Source organism: Apodemus sylvaticus, chromosome 1, assembly GCF_947179515.1.
Source record: "Apodemus sylvaticus chromosome 1, mApoSyl1.1, whole genome shotgun sequence".
Classification (NCBI taxonomy): domain Eukaryota; kingdom Metazoa; phylum Chordata; class Mammalia; order Rodentia; family Muridae; genus Apodemus; species Apodemus sylvaticus.
Window position 1 is genome coordinate 43615032 of NC_067472.1, and position 16299 is coordinate 43631330.

Consider the following 16299-nt stretch of genomic DNA (forward strand, 5'->3'; position numbering starts at 1 on the left):
CACCAAGGGTTTGGCCTTGGGCTTGGGCTTTTAATTTCCCATATACTCTGCTCATAGTAGAGCTAACAAAGACCTGAAGAGCCACGGCATGGGAGTCTAGTCTCTGAGCAGTCTATAAGCAACTTTATTGCCACAAAAATACAAAACTAAACAAAAATTCATCATGATTTTGCATTCCCAATAAAAGCAAATGACTAAATTTTTTCCCCATGTAATAATAGCATACAGTGTGGTCAGGCTCCGATTTCGGAGCTCGACTAAAGACTATATTGGATCTCTGCTGCTCACATCTTTTGCAAAGCACAGCCCTTTCACTCCTTGAAAGAAGCAATATGTGAGCTGGAAACTTCACAGTTCAACTTTGATTGTCTACTTGACTATGTCTATGGGGACATTTCCAGAGATGTCTACGTGAGCAAGAAATAACTATCCTGAATGTGCTGGTGATGTCTTGGTTACTTTTCTACTTCTGTTAACAGACACCACGACCAAGACAATTTATAAAAGAAAGCATTTAATTGGGGGCACGAGTCCATGGCCATCATGGCAAGGAGTTAGTTTGGCTGCAGATAGACAGGCATGGCTCTGGAGCAATAGCTGAGAGCTTATATCCATATCCAAAAGTTGGAGACAGAGTTTGAAATCACAGAAACCACACCTCCCCAAAGACCACACCTCCTAATCCTTCCCAAAATAGTTCTACCAACTAAAAACCAAACATTCAAATATCTGAGTCTTTGGGAGTCATTCTCATTCAAACCAGGGGACTTGCAACTATAAAAGGTCACAAGAGCTGAGGGTCTAGTCAAAATACATCAAAGCCAGCCACATTCTAATATTTTCACATACACCCTACCTCTACTTCCTGCCTGCCTTGGTAAAAATTTCCTCTGTCCCACTACTCCCTCCATGCCAGAATGAGTTGATACTTCCAAAACTGTGACCCAAAATACAAATCCTGCACATGACATTGTTCTTTGGTATTTTGGTTGCAATGACTAGAAAGTAACTAATACAATAGCTACCATGTGTGTCGTCAGCAGACGGCAGGCCACACTATAAAACCATGTGTATTGACTCATTAAATCTTTTCAGCCTCCCTTTGAAACAGGAAATGTTATAGTCGCCATCTGTGCTGGCTAGTTTTTATGTCAAGTTGACATAAACTAGAGTCATTTTGGAAGAGATGGAACCTCAATTGAGAAAACGTCCCCACCAGATTGGCCTGTGATCAAGCCTGTGGAACATTTTCTTGATTGATGACTGATGTGGGTGGGCCCATCTGACAAGGGGTGGGTGGTCCTGGATGGCATAAGAAAGTGGGCTGAGCAAGCCATGAGAAACCAGTAAGCCGCACTCCTCCTTGGCTTCTGCTTCAGTTCCTGCCTCTAGGTTTTTGCCCTGAGATCCTGATCTGGCTTCCCTCAAGCATGGACTAATAAATTATAAGCTGAAGTAAACCCTTTGCTCTCCAAGTTGCTTTTTGGTCATGGTGTTTTCTCATAGCAATAGAAACCCTCACACAGTATTTGACTTAGAAGAAAACTGAGTCAAGTCCAAGACTGCGTTAGTATGAGTGGCAGAACTAAGATCCAAATAGAGACAAGCTAATTCCAAAGCCCCATATTCACAATTTTCACTATGCTGTGCCTGTGTATCATCAAGAACTTCTAAGTTAGCCTTCATCATAGAATGAGCATATACAGCCTTCCCTCTGTACACATGAAAATGTCTTTGCCACCTGAAAGAATCTACTTAACACTCAGGAAAACAGAACTGATTCAGATAGAATACAGAATTTACTTGTCAATTTTTAAAGTTTTTAGTTTTGTTTTTTGTTTTTTTTTTTTCCACAAAGCCTGAGCCTCCAAGGCACTGTTTCTCAGAGCCCATTCCACTGACTCATGACACGAGTGTTCACAGGGGACATTTACTTCAAGCGTGGAATCTGACATACTGGAACTGAATCCCTGGGAGAGGTTCCTGGTAATCCGCACTTTGAAGGAGCACTCCAGTGATGCTTATCACGCTAAAGATTGGCAGTCATTTCACAGTTGCATCTGGAAGTTCCAACAGCACCGCAGATCATCAATTCAACAGCAGATGATTAGAGAAGGCTTTCAGAGCTCCTCGGCATTCAATAGCTATTTCAGGGAGCACTGTAATGTACAAGAAGTGTTTCTAAATTGTTGTAGTTTCCTTCTGTGCGAGGCAGCTGGTTAAGAAAGCTTCAATAATTTCCCAAGGGACTGCAGTTAAGTGGACACTTATAAACTGTTTACGTATAAAAATATACAAAACACACTTTTCTATCCCAGACTCAAAGTGAGTCTCTCAGACAGGTATTCTGATCATCTTCGTTTCTGTTTAAAGCCAAAGGCTCTGACATGTTCTCTAAGAGCTGCCAGACTCTGCCTGGGCACACTCTTCATTATTGTCAGCCCCAAACCCAGGCTCACCTACTGCCCCAGTAAGTCAGTGATGCCTTCAGAACTCTACATGACCAGTATCTTTGCCACATACCCTGCCCAAGTTCCTGCCCAATTCTCAAAAATCCTGCCCTACTCAGATTTGATGTCTCATTCTTAGGGAAGGCTTGTCACAAGACATTAGACATCTGCTTGGCCCAGACTCCTCAATGACCACCATTTTCACCACAGTTTTTCTCTCTGCATTAGTGAGTGTGTAACTCAATCCCCAATTGTCTTAGTACATATACTATGATCATGATCCGTAATAGTTTTGTGCATTCCAGTGTCCTGTAGAGTCTTAATTCTCAGTCTGAAGTCTGACACACACTACAGGAAAGACTTTTACCTGTTTTCATTCTCAGCCTTTCGTCGGCAGCAGAGAGGGCTAGATTGCAGAGCCAGACACCTCTAAGGTCTTTAAAGGTTTGAAGCCCCCACATCATAAAGCTGTATCTAGACCCTTTTAGTGTGTCAGCAGCTCGACTCCTAGCGCTGTTTTTACATTTCTTAGGGCATGGTTACAGAATAATTAGTGGTTAAAAGGATTTTGAAAAACCACAAGGTAAATTATCTCTTTGCCGTTTCCCTCCAAAGGCTGAGATGCATTCTTCCTGCTGGAGCCCCAGCCAGGTTATCACACGAGTCTGCTTAACCGGGTTTTACCATCAACACTTCACAGTCCATCTTAATCAACTGTGTGAACTACTACATTTACCTTTAGCAAGAGTGTTCCCTGTAGGAGAATTTGTCTCAATCCTGCCAGTAATAATGATGTAGATATAACTCTATGGTACAGCACCTGCCTGGCATGTACAAGGGTCTGGTTCCATCTTTAGCATAAAAAGAAGATGAAGGAAGATGAGGATGGAGGAGTGCTAATCAAAGCCTAGTGATGTTTGTGAACTACTTCCCTAAAGAAGCCCAAAACCAGAGACCTTTCAGACTTTCTTGAGTATGCAAAGCCTCATTTTCTGCATCAGAATGAAAAACAATTAGGGAGGTGCAAGTAAATTTAGTGAGTTTGGCTTCCAAGTATTGTGATAATCATGGGTCACTTCTCGGAGTTTTTAATTAGTGAACAAATAATAGACTTCATCATGACACCTTCATGCATATGTGATATGCATGTCATGCATATTCCTGCCTATTGCCCTCTCTATTTCCCCTGCTCCCCTCTTGCTGGCTCCCGTGCCTCCCACACCCCATCCATCCTACAAGTAGTCTTTTTTGCCTTTGTGTCATGAGCTCATAGAACTTGCTTTTACTTTCCTAATATCATCATCCTCCAAAGCTTAAAAAAATTAAAAAAAAGAAAAGAAAAGAAAGCCCCTAATATTCAAGTCCTGGAAGTCTGTAGGAAATGAAGGATAATAATACTATTAACTAACAATTACGTTTCATAGCTGCAGATTTCTGAACACATTCATATCAATTATTCAGTTCACATAAGTCAAAGAGAGAGCTAGGATTAACAAACCCATTTTACAAATGAAAAGACTGAGACAGATAGTGCCTTGAGTCACACTGTCACACTGTCTTTGACTCTTGGTCAGGGTACTTGCCTGCTTAGCGCCCACACCAGCAAGGAACAGGAATGCCTCCTGTGTGTATTTTATTTCAGAACAATGAGCGAGGAGTCTCAGCCCTCCTTGCTTGCTTGCTTTCTCTTCTTCTTTTTCCCCCTTTTAGACCATAGGATGAGGAATATGTTTTTGTTTTCTTTTCAAGGGAAGCTGAAAGTGAGCCTTCTTTCTCTCTGAATGTCTTTTTCCAAAGCCACTTACCTTTATCTGGGTCCCCAAAAGACACTAATTCACAAGACAGTCCACTAACGAGCTTCCCTCTTTGTCTCCCTCTGTCTCTGTGTTCTGCAGTTAATAGCCAAGATACCAACTATCACGGCAGTCTGCAACTTGCATGGGGAGAAGCTGCAGGTATTTAAGCAGTCTCATCCAGACATAGTGAATACACTGTTTCCTCCATTGTACAAGGAACTCTTTAATCCTGACTGTGCTGCGGTCTGCAAATGAAGGGGACGAGAACTCTCAGAGTCATGGAATGCATCGCCGTTAAGACAAAAGCAATGTGTTCATGGGGACCTAAGGAAAATGTCACTACTGCAACATTAGGAATGTCCTGCACTTAATAGAAATATTTTTCACCGCTACAGTTTGAAGAATGTAAATATGCACCTGAGTGGGGCTCTTTTGTTTGTTCGTTTGATGTTTGTTTTTGAAATGATCATAAATATACAAATATAGGACACTGGGTGTTATCTTTTTTAATTTTATTCGGGTATGTTTTGGAGACAGCTGTTTATAGAATTTTATTGTAGATATATACAAGAACAGAGCCGTACTTTACATGATTACTTTTCCTGTTGATTATTCAACTATAATTTAAGAAAATTCCACTTACTAGGCTTACCTATTTCTATGTTTTTAGATAGTTGATGCATGTGGAAATTTGTAACTGTCTTGGAAAGTAATGTGCATGTATGTAATGAATATATAATATGTAAGAGTATTATATATGACTATTACGTATTCATGCACTGTGGCTTAAAATACCATGCCCACTAACAATGGAGGCTCAGTCAGGCTCTCATGTGATTTCCTGTTATATGTTACCTTTATGTTAGACAATCAGGGTTTTCATTTCCAGCCAGAGTTTTCATCCATACATAACAACATGATAGGACCCATTCAGAAGAAAGTCTACAAAGGAGTCAGGGCAACACATAATTGTTCTCTTAAAGACTATATTTCTATCAATTACTTCAAAGCCCCATCAAGATAGCACATGCTGCGGAAGGGGGACAAAAAGGATTTGAAGCCATTTTCCTGTTTTATAAACCAGATAATGATATTGTCTATTTATTACCAGGACACAAAATATTGAGGATTCCTCACTTTGGGTTTGGATTTCAAATTCTGAAAGAAACTTGACTTTGGTCATTATATTTCTTCAAAACAACAACAAAAAATATCAGTTTATAGATTATCATCACCATCAATGTTTTTAGAAATATTTGACTAGAAGTATAAGACAAGGTCCCTGTACCATTTGCTAACCATTTTTCCCAATGAACAGAGAAAAGTTGAGCATACCAAATTAAGAAGTAAATTCATTAAATTATATTCATGATAATTTGTTTAAAAGGAGAAAACAGGCAAGAGCCTGGGGCTTCTAATTTTTTGAAACTTCAAAATGCTGTATTACAAAATATAGCAAAAAAAATTCAGATTAGAAAAAACCAAATCTTTTGTCTATAGGACTGATATATCCCAATGCCCAAATTCTTTCCTACACAGTTTTAAATGACATTATCTATTCAAACTGGTTAATTTTTAGCCACCTACTCTCCTATGAAATTAAGCACCAGGAAAGCATGAGCTAGAAGATATTTGTTCCCCCTGTCCTTGGAAGGCCTAAATCTTTTAGTATAAACCACATGCACGAACATGCACACAGATCTCACATACAGATCTCTCTCTCTCCTCTCTCTCCCTCTCTCTCTCTCTCTCTCTCTCTCTCTCACACACACACACACACACACACACACACACACACACACACACACACCTGATTTGTAGATCTCCATCAGTAGAAACGTGGGGTTTTGCTTTTTAGGTTTTTGTTTTTTGATTTTTTTCCTTAGTCCCGTACATTCTCTCAAAGTTCTTGCGAGTCATCTTCAGGATACCTCAGAACTGTGGTGAATGATCAGAACAGTAATATTAGTCTTTCCTTTCAGAAAACAGGGGCTTTTCTCACCTCATGATTGATGAATTCCAAGCCATCGGGGGAAAACAAAAAGGCTTTAAAATAATGAATCTCTTTTTCAACCACTGTTATATTCAATTAATTTAACTACATTGAACCAAATTACCTTTGGTTCTGAGAAGACAGCTGTAGACTGCTTATTATGCTGCTACAGGGACTCAGTTCTTTTTGGTGTAAATGTCACTCCTGCTAGCTCTTTGTATAAAGAATTAATTCCAAGAGTCATATTTCCTTCTAATGGAAAGATTACTTTACTGATTGCTAGGAAAACAGGGTAATGGAAGGCACTCAATTAACCCAAGCAGCTTCCAAATGCATATATGTTTTATGATTGGCTTGTGATAGGCAATGCTTACTGTGTCTACTTGATGTTCCCCTTTGAGCCTTGAACTCATGTTCTTTCATTGTTCTTTTGGCCCAGTGTTTCCCATTGTCAGCCTGAAGATCCCACTGGGCTGCAAAGGGGATCATTTGTTGCCAACAGTTTACCTTGGAGGATTTACATCGGCTCAATTGATGAAGTAGCTGAGAATTTTTTCCTCCCTTATCCCATGGGTGGTGTAGGAAAGAGATTGTTCCCCACATTTGCCTCAGGAGGTACTCGTTTTGAAATTGTGTCATTTCCACTAGCCCTAGCATTTCACTGGGACAGCATGAACCTTTTGGAGCAGAGGGACAGGAAGCAGAGCTAGGAACTGAACCAGAACCGAACAGTAGTAACCAGTACCGGCTCAGCCCACTTTCCATCCAGAGGAAAGAACTCCAGGTTTGGCTTCATTTGCCAAGTTTTTCCTTTAAAGAGAAGCAAGTCATGTTTTTAATGGTAAAAAAGCCTTTAAACACTGCCCTTTGACCATTTCAGTTGATTACATGAGATTTCAGTAAAAAAAAAAAAAAATCTCTTTACCACACACAGTCTCAGCAAGCTGTTCCTTTTCCTGAGGAAAGGCCAATGTTCAGAATGTGCTAGGATGAGGTGCACACTGGAAGAAGGAACTGGGCTCTGAAGTCTCCTTTAAACCTCAAGGATGACAATCACTGCATGATGCAGATGTTGCACTGAATCTGCTCAGGGATTCTTCATTTAAAAAGAAAATGCTTGGAGAAGGGGGAGGGGTAAAACAGGAAGCCGAGAACAAAATGTAAATGGCATAAATGGAACAGGCCAGAGAGAGACCCACCCTGACAGGCTTCAGAGCAGCCACAGTGGCTCAAGATCAGAAAAATAAATGAAATTCTTTTTCTTCTTCGGACCTTCCTAAAAGTTCTACCCAAGTAAAGACATTGATTGCCTTCTCTAAAGTGAGCAAAAAACTAAACAGTCAGACTGCTGTCCCCACACATACTTATCTCCCAGTTAATCCAAGCTTCCTGTGTAAATCCTTAGCAAAGGTAATATGGGGATCTAAGGGTCAGAGGTCGGAGCTGACAGGCTGTTGCACAAGACAACTGCTGTGGTGCCTCTGTACTTTGTAGAAAGAAAGACAAATCTTGAGGGAAAATGAGCAATTTCAAATCTTGGGTGACAGTTACAAATGGCCAACACTGTCTGTGACTTGGTTTATCTGCATGTCACTTTTTCTGGGGCTCTTTTATTCCAAGATTGTACATCGTGGGTCAGGATACACTTTCCAAACACACTTTGCATTTTCTTTGTCTTAATTCTTTCTTCAAGGTTCTGGGCTAAAGGACCCCCAAATAAAGAGCAGAGAATACTATGTCTTAGGTGATTAACTTCCTCTGGCAGCAGCTGGGAGACTGCATTGTACCTAACTGAATATTAACGGTAGGCATCAGGGGCCATCAGTGCAATTCCATCATGGCTGCCTTATCTAGCAGGTTACTTCCCAGCAGTCAAGCTGAGCTATTTGTAGGAAGTCTTGCAGATGGTTGGGCAACTCTTACTGCCTCTCCATAATGCTATGTGTAAGGGGGCTCAAATTCTAAAACACAATGCTGAGTCCTAAGAACAATCTAAAATTTTACTCTCCCCCCCTCCCCATAAACACCAGAAATGAGAAATGATGTTGTTTTAAGTCCACATCCTGTTTATTCCACAAAACAGGACATTTTTGAGTGCTGGCAAATCATTTTTCCTAGCTTTTGTTTGGTTGGTTGGTTTTGGGGTTTTGGTGGTATTTTTTTTTTGCCTGTATTCACTTTTGTTTCTAATAAAATTACCGCAAAGGGCAATAGGTTCAGGCAAGGGTGTCTCTACTCTCTGAAAAACACCATTCAGTAGCTAGCAATAGCTCCTAAGCACACATCTGAAGGGAAATGTCTGCAGAGTCTCATTATAAAGAGGAAGGAAGGAAACACTACCATGTAGATGAAATGCTCTCCTTGCAACTGCTGGTACATGTGTAGCCAGAAGATAGGCCCGGTATGGGAAGCCATGGAGTCTTTTTGGAAAAAAGCTGGTTACCTATTTTTCTTTTTAAGGGGAGTATGTTTTAGAACCAGAGGTGCCTGCCTATTTGAATCAACAGATTAAAAACTCAAAACCCAAAAATTGTCAGGGAGTGGATGCAAATAGTGATGCAGAGCTGTGTTAAGTTGACAAGGAAATGCCCCGCCTACAATAGGGTAAGCAGCATTCTGCCAAGGCTTCCTGCCAACAGTGCTGCTGAATTATGGAAGCTGTCTCGGTTAGAAATGATGAAAGCTGTCTGTGAGTATAGAACATACCAAACACATCTTTGGGCAGAAGAGGGCCATAGACAGCCATCTTGCCTCCTCTTGTTGCTAACAAAAACAACAAATAGAAGTCTATTGGGCTAGAGTCAGTCAGGCCAGGTTTGATAGAGGGCGACACTGGGATGCTAGTACAGTGGATGAGAGAAGAGAGATTGATTGCCCTTCTCCCTCTCGATCTAGTTTCCGTATTTTCCTATCACTACTCAAAGATATAATGACAGGTGGCTTGAACAAAGTAGCAATCGAAAGATAAAGGCAAATCCATTGAATGATGGCTTACAAAAGGCACTTGCATGTGTCCCACTGAGCTGCACTGTGGAAGAGTCGAAGGGAACTAGATTTCTTGTCCATTTTTTTCCTGTAAGTTAGATACATAACTTTCATGTTTTTGAGCCTGTATATGTGTCCTTAAATGTATGGCTTCAAATCTGTGACACTTTCTCCCTTTCTCTTAATTGTACCTTTCTGAGCAATTTATTCTGTCATCAAGATAGCCTCGCCCCCTTGTTCTGAAGTGCAGGTCACAGGTCACTGGTTCCTACACAGCAGGTGGGACTGTCTGTCTGTGCACTTTTTTCCTAAGCTGCTCAAATTCCTCCGAGCTTAACTGGTCACAGCAACCGATGCTTCCTGCATGACCAAAGCACAAACTACAGTGGATCAGAGAAACCAGGCCAGTGGTTGTTCTCATAGCCAAAACTAAAGCACAAAGATTACTGGAATTAAGCAAGCCCAGCTACCCAACTATGGGGGAAATGCAGATGTCTGCACCCCTGTTGACAGCAAGAGGCTAATATCACTTATGCTCTGGCTGTGGCTAATGGTGGATGCTCCCATGTCACCAGCACAGCCATACCTAGATACTCATGAGGAATGTCTGAAAGCCACAAGCCCCATGCCCAAGCACAGCACCATTAGCTTCTACCCATCAACACACACCCAAGAGTGAAACCCACACACGCAGAAAAATGAGTATGTATTGTAGAAATGTAGAGAAAAAATAAAAATATTTTTTCAAATGTAATTACTTTTAATATATGCTTGTGGAAGGTCTAATACAATGTATGCTGTCTCCGTAATTTTTGCTGTAAATAACTGGAGACAGTGGATACACTGGTTTTTCTATGTCTCTGTTTAAGCATAAGACTTTGTAACAATTTTTTAGAGGGGTTAAACAACAAAGGTAACTATGTACTCGCTTCCTTTCTGAGTGTTATGTACCTCTCAGTTTTTTAAATGGGAAATGGTTGTAATGGTTCAAGCATCTGGACAGGTTGTCAGTGTTACTTGTACGCTTCTCTTTGTAGTACAACTAAGAAAGGGACAGGGCTGTCAATTAAGCGCTCCAAAGAATTCCTATTGAAGATTGGCCTAGGACCTGCAAACTCCATCTAAACTAGACAATGTGAAAAAGGAAGATGCGAAAAGAAACTGTTGTCTAAGTGAAGTTGTCTTTCCTCATGGCGGATGGCTCTGTCCAAGCCCATTCTGCACGGAATAGCTTAAGGAAAACAAAGCCTGCTTTCTGATGAACAAAATATTTTTGTACATGTTTATTTCTTATTAATAACTTTGAGGTCAGACCACTCATTTGCTGAAGCCATAACTGACCTCCACCAAATAAAGTAAGTGGTGAAGAAGCTGGGGAGGGTTAGGGGGAAACTGAGAGGTAGAAAAATCTGAGGGTGAAGATAGCAACAACGGAAGGAAGAACAGGGCAGGTCCAGTGACACTGACGCTTTCTTCCCTGCATCCCAAATATGACTTTAAAAGGCTAGTATTTTATGATGAGCGATTTATAAAATAATAATAATAAAAAAGGATATTTAGTTAAATGAGACTTTCCAATATTTTTTAAATCCCTGACAATGCTTCCTTGCTTTAGGATTGAGATAAATGATTTTCCTATACTTCCAATGTTCTGAGGTTTAATGCTTCTGCCGTAGCTCCAGCCTTCAGTGCAAGGTGCAGAGCCACTGAGTCCAGAGGTGAGGCCATGGACTGGCTGGGGCTTGGCTGTGCCTGCTCCCCAGCTGCACCTGGAGGGGCACCGTGGAAGGTACAGCTTGCTTCTTGTTAGCATGCACACCACTGTGGCGGTGGACCAACGTTGCATTGCCACAAGTATGTAAAATAAAAGCATTCATTCTGAAAAGCTAAGTATACTTTTTCAAAAGAGCAAGGCCTCCTGGGGTCAACCACTGGTTTTTTGGGAGTTGAATTACTCTATTACCATACACTCTTACCAGCCTATAGAGGCAAAAGGCAAACTACAAATAAACCCAGTGATATATGTAGTTTTTAAATCTGCAATTTTCTGATCTCTCTCTCTCTCTCTCTCTCTCTCTCTCTCTCTCTCTCTCTCTCTCTCTCTCTCTCTCTCTCTCCCTCCCTCCCTCCCTCCTTCCCTCCCTCTCTCTCCTTGTTTAATATATAAGCCCTAATTTCTGTGTATGTGAGTAAAACTGCAGCCTGAGTCATTTAGGAAGTAAGCATTGAATTTTTTTAATTATAAATATAATAGATTAAAGCAGCAACTCCCTAACAACTAAAAAGAGTTTTATATTACTTTAGAATGTAACGGGGTTTGTCCTTATTTTATGTCCTGTAAATTATTAGTTGAAACTGTTAGCATTCCCAGATAATGCACACATGATTTCTGAATGTTTCCTGTAAATGACAATCAATGTTTATGACCTTCCCTCCCTCAATGCTGAACAAATTAAAAGAAGAAAAAGAAAAAAAAGTCTTCCCGGGTGCTTTTCTTCACACAGAGAACAAGGAAGGACTGAGTAGAGAGGGAAGAGAACCGGGGCTTTAAGAATGAAGTCTTGTAGATTCTGGCTTATGGAGTTGTCTTCTTTTCCAGTGAATGATGGGTAATTATTTCACTAGAAACTCTTGTGTTTCCCAGATCTACCTTAAGTGAAAAGTGATTTTGGAGAATAGATCCAGAATACATTTTGACCAAATAGCATACCAGGATACAATTGGCTTGACCTTGCTAAGGTGAACTGATTGGATAAATGTTTTTCTAAGATATGTACTTCTTCACAGCTATGACTTATAGTTAAGAGAGGTGCAATGTCTCTCAAAAGCAACGACTGGCTTTTTCCCAATATTTGCATAAGAGGTAACCCACCAGAGCAGAGGCATAGCAACCCAGTCCTTTATATATGATGTTGAAAAGCCGCAACAAGTTTGAAATAAATGAGACACCCCAAATATCTGACCACCACTTTGGGGTGATATTTACTGATTAAGTCTCTGGATCTGGGTTGCATGTTGGAGTGATGCAGGCTGGGCTCACTAGAGTCACAATGTTCTAAGGAAAGTGACATGAAGAAGAGAGGTTTCACAGGAAGTGCTCATCTTTGGAACCAGTGTTAACCTTTGCAGACGGTGCCAAGGAACACCTCCATGCTGCACATGCAGATTCCACATAGTGCTGTGCAAAGATCACAGAAGAAGGGCTACACTGTGACAGGAAGATCCTATGGTCCCTTGGTCTCTGACTGGGTCTTCCAGTGCCCGGTGAGACATAATAAACATTTTGTCACAACCTGTCTAGACTCTTGATTGTCACTAATGATTGCACCTAGAACTCTACCCAAAGCTCTACTCCTGTCACAGATCCTTTTCCTTAAATATATGAACATGTCATCACTACCACACCAGGCCAAAGTACATGAGATGTGTCAGAGACCAAAGCAACTGCCCCCAGCTTGCCACTCTTCCCCAAGTGACAGCAGCCTCCTGGCCCAATCTAAAAAGAACTGGAACTCCAGCAAACCCACTAATGCTACGTTTAATGGGGCCATCTCTGATTACACTTGGCCTTGCTAAACTTAACTGATTATATAAATGTGATTCTATGATATTAATTCTTGATGGCCTTGTCTCGTAGACCTACATACCATCCAAATTCGTAGGCCAGTGTAGGCATTCTGAAGCCTAACAACTATGCCTACTAATACTCAGGTCTACCCCTGACAGTTTCAGCCAGTTACTGTCATTTTGGCATCACACACACACACACACACACACACACACACCAGGAGTCCCAAACACCCATGCTTTTAGCAAGTTTAATGAGAAGGAAGATGGCCAAATATCAGCAACCAACTGTGAAAGAATGACTCCTCCCTTCTTTTCTCCAGAGAGGGAACCGAGTGTAGTAACAGGGTACCACTTTTGAGATGTGTTTGTTTCCCCCTCTATTTCCTGACTAGGCATTCAAGCTCTTTTTAAGTCCTAACTTTAAGGAATTCTTTGTGGTGAAAAACTGACTGACACGCTCCCACCCCAGCTCCCGAGTTCCCTGCCTAGCAAACATTGCTCTGTCTCATAAGAGACACCAAAGAAGAGACTTTCTATCCTAAGGTTTGAATTGGCTCCAGAAGACGGGCACTCAGCAACGATTTCCCAGGTTCCCCCAAGGCTCCTCACGTGAGTGGCAACAGTTTAAGAACCATTTCTCTCTTATCAATAATATACCCATCCTAGTGTACCACTTTTCTAGGGCTGAAGTCCCACAGTGTGCTTTAAGACAGAAGTGTGTCTTGTCATGGTTTTGTGGGATAATGTGTGATGGGGGGGTTGCAGCCCTCTGAGAAAGTTCCTGTGAGGAAGAACTATTCTGTTCCACACCCAAAGTCTCTAGGTCTTTTTGAGCAGGCTTCATACTCTTTTTATAATTCTTGCAGAAACCTTGTGCCTTCATCCTCACCTGGCATGCTCCCTGTGTGCACAGCTGTGTCCACATTCCTCCTTATTATAAGGACGCTAGTCCTATCTGACAACCTCACTTTAATTTGACTGTGACTATACAAAATTTGTACCCAAATGAAGTCCCATTTTGAGGTTAAGACCCGAGTACAAGCTTTAACAAGCAGTCAAGGTCCCCCTCCCTTCTAATACAATGTATCTATTTTGTAATTTCTCACTCATTTAATACCATCATGAAAACTTCAAGATGATTTCAAGAAAATGATGCTATTATTACTCAAATATCATCATTATGGACAGCCAGTCTACAAATCACATACTGTTTTCTTTATGCAAATGACAATATCAAAGTCACACAACAGAGGCAGAGAGAGAACAAAGCTATCTGAAGGAAAGAGGACGAGGCTTGAAATGGGTTAAAGTAGAAATTCTAAGACTCAGACGCAGCTGGGGACTCCCAAATACTCCATCCCCCTTCCATGAACCTTATTCAGGAAGCAAACATCCTACAACTTACAATAAATACAAATTGCAAACTTTCACACCACCTCCACAGCCAGGGGAAAAATATTTAACTAGGAGGAGAAAAGAGAGAATTTATAATCCTCTTACAGAACCAACTGTCAGCAGAAGAGATTTCCCAGCGCTGTGGCCCATCCTGGGACACCACTTGGTGTCACTGAGACTTCTCTGCTTTGCTTCTCTTCTTTGCTTTGCATGCTTGCCAAACATTATCAGCCTACAATCCAGCAGTCCTCAAACACATGGTGCTATGGCTCCATTTGGCCTTTCCCCAGCTTTGAAAAGATTAGGTGAAATGGGGCTGACTTGAGAACCACGTGATGGGCTTGACAAGCAGAGAAGGTAGAATCAGAAAAGTCTGCCACACAATAGCCTCCCTTCCACCTCTCAGTTCGCAGGAACTTTCTCTCTCCTAAACCATACATCCACATTACCCTCCGCTCAATTCAGATAGACTGTACCTTAAAATTCCCTGACACATACTACAGAGACTAAAACCATAACACACCCAGAAACTTTATAATTTTGGGGGGTTGTCTTGTGTTTCAAGCCATTATACCCTAAGATATTTCAAGTCTTGAGTGGTCAGCAAAATGTTTACCATTTGAATAATCCTTTGGGAGCTGATGAGATGGCTCAGAAAGTAAAGGTGTTTGCCCTACAATCCCAATGCCCTGAATTCAAGCCCTGGAATCCATTCAAATGGTACGAGAGAACTGACTTCACAAAGTTGTCTTCTGAGCTCCATATGTGTGCCCTGGCATGTGCATGCGCATGTGTGTGCGTATTCACTCTCTCTCTCTCTCTCTCTCTCTCTCTCTCTCTCTCTCTCTCTCTCTCTCTCACACACACACACACACACACACACACACACACACACACACAGACAAATATATAAACAAGTAAGTCAGTAAAGTAATCCCTTGGATGTACCTGAGTGCATCATTATTGTTTGAGTCACCAATTGTATTCTGACTATATCTGAGGCTTCCTCCCACAGAGGAAGTTCATATCTAGTCACTGTGGGCCCCCAACTGGGGAGATCATAGGCTCAAAGGTGAACCTACTGCTTCTGTTTCACCAAATGAATACATTATCAAACTGACTCCTTAATATTTGCCTTTATACCCAGAGACTACTACTACTCTCTGCCTTTGTCAAAAAACAAGCAAACTTTTTGCACAGTGATTAAAACTTTTTCTAAACACTGGTTTTCAAAGACTAGTGGCTGGTCAAGGTGCTAGAACAAGTGACAACTGAGCGACTGTTCTTCAGTGTGACAATTGTATTACTCCTGTGATGTTCAGGAAACATCACAAAAGAGGAGGTGGGGAAAGATAGCAGGAACTGCTATCTTCTGAGGAGGATCTGAGCATTGCACTCATGAACTTACAGCAGCCATAGGTGCCCACAGAAGACCAGGTGTGTCATCCATCAGTCTTGGATAAGGAAGGACTCACTGGGGTGGGCCTCCTTGGGTAGCAGTTGGCAGGAGATCTCTGTAGAAGAGAGTCATTGTTTACAGTGCTGTAGCCACTGGTGAATTACCCATGTTCTATCAGATAGCTCCACTCACACGCCCACTCAGGCACCCTGACTAAACCTAGTGGGACCCAAAACAAAAACAAAATTAAGAGGCATAATAGTGGAAAAGGAGCTAACAGTAGTGAGAGGAGTACACGGGGCTGCGTGAAACCAAAATGTATATTGTAAACTTTTATATGGACGATATCCAACTAATGAATAAGAAAATTAACGTTCAAAGCATCCCTTCACACACATCTCAACTGTACATCATTCAAATAAAACATACTCTTTGCCTTATAGATTTCCTCATCATAACCAATTATTTTAGATGATCGTGGAAGGCTCTTAAATTTTCTTCCTCTGAATTCACCTTCCCAATTATAATTCCTCTCCAAATTAGTATTTCTATCTCCAGAAGTAATTTTACCTGAACATTCAGAGCCCTCCATTAAATGGCATCATTCTTGGGAAACATTTAGCTATTTCTAAGCACAATTTAAATCTCTTATCCAGACAGGTTCAAGGCAGCAGTTATGTCGCTCTTTGCCGTTCACGAGGCAGAAAGGAG

The 16299-nt window shown here is 41.3% G+C and overlaps 1 protein-coding gene across 1 annotated transcript in view; it reads left to right on the forward strand.

The window, feature by feature from the left end:
• Positions 1 to 4667, forward strand: part of Rorb (RAR related orphan receptor B) — a 44862-nt gene extending 40195 nt beyond the window's left edge. The window contains exon 8 of the mRNA XM_052172787.1: positions 4346 to 4667. Within this exon, the coding sequence (XP_052028747.1) occupies positions 4346 to 4501 (156 nt within the window). The 3' untranslated portion in view covers positions 4502 to 4667. The remainder of the gene's footprint in view (positions 1 to 4345) is intronic.
• The last annotated feature ends 11632 nt before the right edge of the window (positions 4668 to 16299 follow it).